Source organism: Penaeus vannamei, chromosome 9 (genome assembly GCF_042767895.1).
Source record: "Penaeus vannamei isolate JL-2024 chromosome 9, ASM4276789v1, whole genome shotgun sequence".
In the NCBI taxonomy this organism is placed as follows: domain Eukaryota; kingdom Metazoa; phylum Arthropoda; class Malacostraca; order Decapoda; family Penaeidae; genus Penaeus; species Penaeus vannamei.
This window is the reverse complement of record NC_091557.1, coordinates 45,680,397-45,685,396: the sequence shown is the minus strand read 5'-3', so window position 1 is coordinate 45,685,396 and position 5,000 is coordinate 45,680,397. Positions and strand designations below refer to the sequence as shown.

General features: G+C 35.1%; 2 protein-coding genes across 3 annotated transcripts in view; one reads left to right on the top strand and one right to left on the bottom strand.

Moving 5' to 3' along the window:
* Positions 1-382: 382 nt before the first annotated feature.
* Positions 383-2,405, bottom strand: LOC113808399 (uncharacterized). Of its 2 annotated transcripts, none has more exons than XM_027359809.2 (3): positions 2,186-2,405; positions 1,433-1,559; positions 383-975 (listed from the first exon to the last, which is right to left on the bottom strand). In XM_027359809.2, exons 2-3 carry the CDS (start codon positions 1,442-1,444, stop codon positions 499-501), a joined length of 489 nt encoding a protein of 162 aa, XP_027215610.2. In that variant the 5' UTR covers positions 1,445-1,559; positions 2,186-2,405; the 3' UTR covers positions 383-498. The 2 variants fall into 2 exon arrangements, with proteins under 2 accessions (XP_027215610.2, XP_027215611.2); XM_027359810.2 differs by having other exon boundaries at positions 2,194-2,405.
* Positions 2,406-4,157: 1,752 nt separating this feature from the next.
* The window catches only part of LOC113808396 (uncharacterized), an 869-nt gene continuing 26 nt past the window's right edge, over positions 4,158-5,000 (top strand). The window contains exons 1-2 of the mRNA XM_027359808.2: positions 4,158-4,284; positions 4,550-5,000. The exon at positions 4,550-5,000 is cut by the window's right edge and continues 26 nt beyond it. Coding sequence (XP_027215609.2) covers positions 4,273-4,284; positions 4,550-5,000 — 463 coding nt within the window. The 5' untranslated portion in view covers positions 4,158-4,272. The remainder of the gene's footprint in view (positions 4,285-4,549) is intronic.

Genomic DNA, 5,000 nt, shown 5'->3' with positions numbered 1-5,000 from the left:
TAATGCTAATAGTAGTAACAAGAGTAACAATTACGATTATATCAGTATTAAGAGGAATACTAAGTGACAATATTGACAGCAAAATATAGGCATTACTATAGCAATATTTGAAGATAATGGATAAAAACAATGAACATTGTGAAGGTAATCAGCATAACTGACAACGATTACAACAGTTGTGTCTTTCTCGCAAGGACACTATTTTTTTTTTTTTAATATTAAATGATAATGAAAGATGTAATCTCTTTCCATTATTAGTAACTACATTTCATGTCAGACACCAATTGAATAAGCAAAAATGATATCGTACATGTAACTGAAAATCCCAAACCTCATTTGCACGTACAATGTTTATATAGGATTAGATTTACTAAGAACAATATAAAAGTGACATTATTTTATTAGCTTAGTAGAAAGTTCATGCTCAGTACAGGGAGATTTAGTTTTGTCAACCGGAACAATTCCTACAAGAGGCAATATTCAAACTTTGTTCTTTGTTCAACCAAGGAGGCTATGACGATAAGGATAGTATCCATGATAGTATCCTTGGTAACCATAGGAAAGTGGGTAACCATATCCACCATACCCAAGGTAGCCGTAGGGAAGGGCGTATCCCACGTGAGGCTTGGGCTCGGCCTCAGCCTCCCTCTTGCCCACGTGGGAGTGCACGTATGAGGTGGCGTGGCCCGGGTGATGAGCGATTCCCACAGGGTGAAGTCCGTGATGGCTGGCGATTCCAACGGGATAGTGGAGTCCGTGGTAGAGGAACCGAGCGCCGTGTCCAGCGTGAGGGTCGGCCTCGGCTTCCCTCTTGCCCACGTGGGAGTGCACGTATGAGGTGGCGTGGCCCGGGTGATGAGCGATTCCCACAGGGTGAAGTCCGTGATGGAGATAGGAAGGACGGACGTAGCCATAGTGGGGATCCGCCTCGCGCTTCTGCTCTGCTGCCACCGCGACAGCCAACAGAACAACAATCTGTGGAAATATCGCTCGGTGTATCTGAGTTACTGAAATTGTTATCTCTTTCACCATATTATTATCAACATTATCAGTATTTTCATTTAACTGTTATTACTATTATTGCAATCATTGTTATAATTCTGATATATATGTATATATATACAAATGCATGAATATGCTGTGTGCATATATATATATATATATATATATATATATATATATATATATATATATATATATATATATATATATATATATATATATATATATATATATATATATATATATATATATATATATATATATATATATATATATATATATATATATAAACATATATGCATGTACATATAATTCACACACACACGTGCGCACGCACACATACATGTATAATGTATATATTATATTATATATACATATATATATTCTGAATTACTATTCAACTCTTCCTAAAAGGGCAACATGCACTCACGACAGTCTTCATGGCAACGGATCCTGGACCTTCAGTCACCTGTGATGTTTTCGACTTATTTGTCTTTATATATTCTCAGGCCGCCAGTCGCCACGCCCCCTGCCGTCCTCCAACCCTCTTTCTCACGCTACGGAATCAAAAAACATTATTCTGTGATGAAAAATGGTTATAGATACTTGATTAAATGCTAAAAGCAAAATTGACAGTGCAAGGGTAGTCACAGCTATAATATTTATCCTGATTATTCATTTAATCAAGGAATCGTTTTTTTCCTCATCTGTTCGATAAAGCAATGTTCATATATTACCTCTAGAACAATTTGCAATTTCTCTGACTTGTGAGACAAGAGTATGCTTTGGGTGGTGTCTATACACACTTGGATATTGATATATAAATATCTAATATATATTTTTTTAAAATCTCGAATAAGGAACTAAACAAATACCGAAATCTTTACTAGACCTCTTTCATGAATATGTCAGTGTTAAATAAGGCATAGAGCAGCCTTGAGATAACCACTTGGTGTGAGAACAATTTTCTGGTTCAGTCGTCGACGTGACTCCTATTCAAATGATAACAATAGTGGAAAAATACTTAATTATATGAAAATAAACATTCACATTTATCCTTTCATCATTACACTTGATAAATCGCTTTGAATTAGGTCATTATTTCTTGTGAGGGGAATGAAATTGATCCCCAAACCATGTTAATTCCAGAAGCGTGTTCAGATATTTGTAAGTACAGCAATACCTCCTTACTCTTGTCGTTCAGGTCATGACCGTTGTTTGACAGCTATCAAAGTGTCTTCACTGTTGTTGGGTAATTGAAAAGTGCTAATTACTCCAGGATATAATTTAAGCGTTTGTTTCTGAAAGACCTTTAGTTATGATCATTTTTACGTCAATATATGACAACACACACACACGAAGGACTGCACATTAGAAGCAAACAAATACACGCACGCACACCTGCTATGTGGACACTATAGTGAGACAGGAACAACCGCTTCTGTAATCAGATAATCTTTAAGAGGATAGTCATGGCATAAATTGCAACTTCAGAACTGTAAAACGGAAGATATTGAAATATCAATGACATATTTAAAGAATTAAGAAATGCAAGCATAAAAGGATACACAATCTTTATTATATTAATAATGAAAATAATGGTAGTACGTGATAACAAAAATTATAATAAAAGCGATAATCAAGATTGTAAAGATGATGATACTGATAATAATAATAATAATAATAATAATAATAATAATAATAATAATAATAATAACAATAATAATAATTATGATAATAATAATAATGATAAAAATAATAATAATGATAATGATAATGATAGTAATAATAATAATAATAGAGATAATTATAATGATAATGATAATAATAACAATAATGATAATGATGATAATAACGATAATGGTAATAATGATAATAATAAAAATGATAACTCAATAGTAGTAATGATAATAAGAATAATGATAATGATATCTATAATAGTAATCTTGATAACAATTCTAAGAGTATTAATAGTAATTATAATGTTAATTTTTATTTGCTATTATTGTTATTACTGTTAGTTATTATTATTACTACTATCATCATAATCATCAATAGTATCTTAATGATTTTCATTATCCCTATTATTACAATTTCTGTTATAACTATTAGTATTTATCATCTTTATTATTAACATAACCCATGTTGATAATATATCAATGTCTCTTCGATTTTCAGTTTTATAGTTGCAATTTATGTCATGGCTGTCATTTTATACATTATCTGATTATAATAACAGTTGTCCCTGCCTTACTATACAGTGTGTATGTAGGATGCGTGTGTGTGTGTGTTTGTTTGCGCCCGACGTGTAGACCTTCGTGTGTGTGTGAATCGCCAATAAATGATGCAAAAACTGAATCTTCCACAAAATGATATCGAAAATGATTCTCCAACTAAAGGCCTCTCAAAAACAAACATTTAAATAATATTTTGGAGTAAGTAGCTCTTTTTAATTAACCAACAACCATGAAGGTACTTGATAATTGTCAAACAGCTGTCATGATCTGAATTAAAGGATGCAACTCTAAACAAAAATAGGGAGTTACTGCTGTACATGTAAATAGCTTAACGTGCTTCTAGAATAAACATGGTTTTGGCTTCAATTTGATTTACTTTCACAAGTAATAATGACCGAATTCGAAGCGATTTATCAAGTTTAATGATTAAAGGATAAAAGTGATTTCCCAACTACTTTTAAAAATGATTAAATTATTTCCCCCCTTTTTGTTACCATTAAAGTTGTGTATAGAAACTATTTCGACAACTGGACCAGAAAATCGTTCTCATGCCAAGTGGTTATCCCAAGGCTACTCTATGCCTCATTTCTCACTGACATATTCATGAAAGAGTTTATTTAGTTACTTATTCGAGATTAGAAAAAGAAAAATATCAAACGTATACACCAATATATATGTGTATACACCACGCTTATAATATTCTCATTTCAGAAGTCAGAGAAATTAGAAATAATTCTAGAAGTTGTAAATGAACGTTGCTTTATCGAATAGATGAGAAACATACAATTCCTTGATTAAATAAATAATCAGGAATATTATAGCTGTGACTACCCTTGCACTTATTAATTATGCTTTTAGACATTAAACAAGTATCTATAGCCATTTTTCATCACAGAATAATGGTTTTTGATTCCGTAGCGTGAGAGAGAGGGTTGGAGGACGGCAGGGGGCGTGGCGACTGGCGGCCTGAGAATATATAAAGACAAATAAGTCGAAAACATCACAGGTGACTGAAGGTCCAGGATCCGTTGCCATGAAGACTGTCGTGAGTGCATGTTGCCTTTTTAGGAAGAGTTGAATAATAATTAGTATGTCATAAACAGTATGTCATAAATATAAGTGCACACACACACATACACAAACGCAATGATATATATATGACTACATAAACACACAAATGTTAAGGATGATAATGTTAATGATAATGTTAACAGTTACACACACACACACACACACACATATATTACATTTCCAGTATTTCGTTATTTTTGAAGGAACAAAATATTCATACAGTGGTGTTTCCTCTACAGATTGTTGTTCTGTTGGCTGTCGCGGTGGCAGCAGAGCAGAAGCGCGAGGCAGATCCCCACTATGGCTACGTCCGTCCTTCCTATCTCCATCACGGACTTCACCCTGTGGGAATCGCTCATCACCCGGGCCACGCCACCTCATATGTGCACTCCCACGTGGGCAAGAGGGAAGCCGAGGCCGACCCTCACGCTGGACACGGCGCTCGGTTCCTCTACCACGGACTCCACTATCCCGTTGGAATCGCCAGCCATCACGGACTTCACCCTGTGGGAATAGCTCGTCACCCTGGCCTCGCGACCTCGTACGTGCACTCCCACGTGGGCAAGAGGGAGGCTGAGGCCGAGCCCGAGCCTCACGTGGGATACGCCCTTCCCTACGGCTACCTTGGGTATGGTGGATATGGTTACCCACTTTCCTACGGCTACCAAGGATACTATCATGGATCTTATC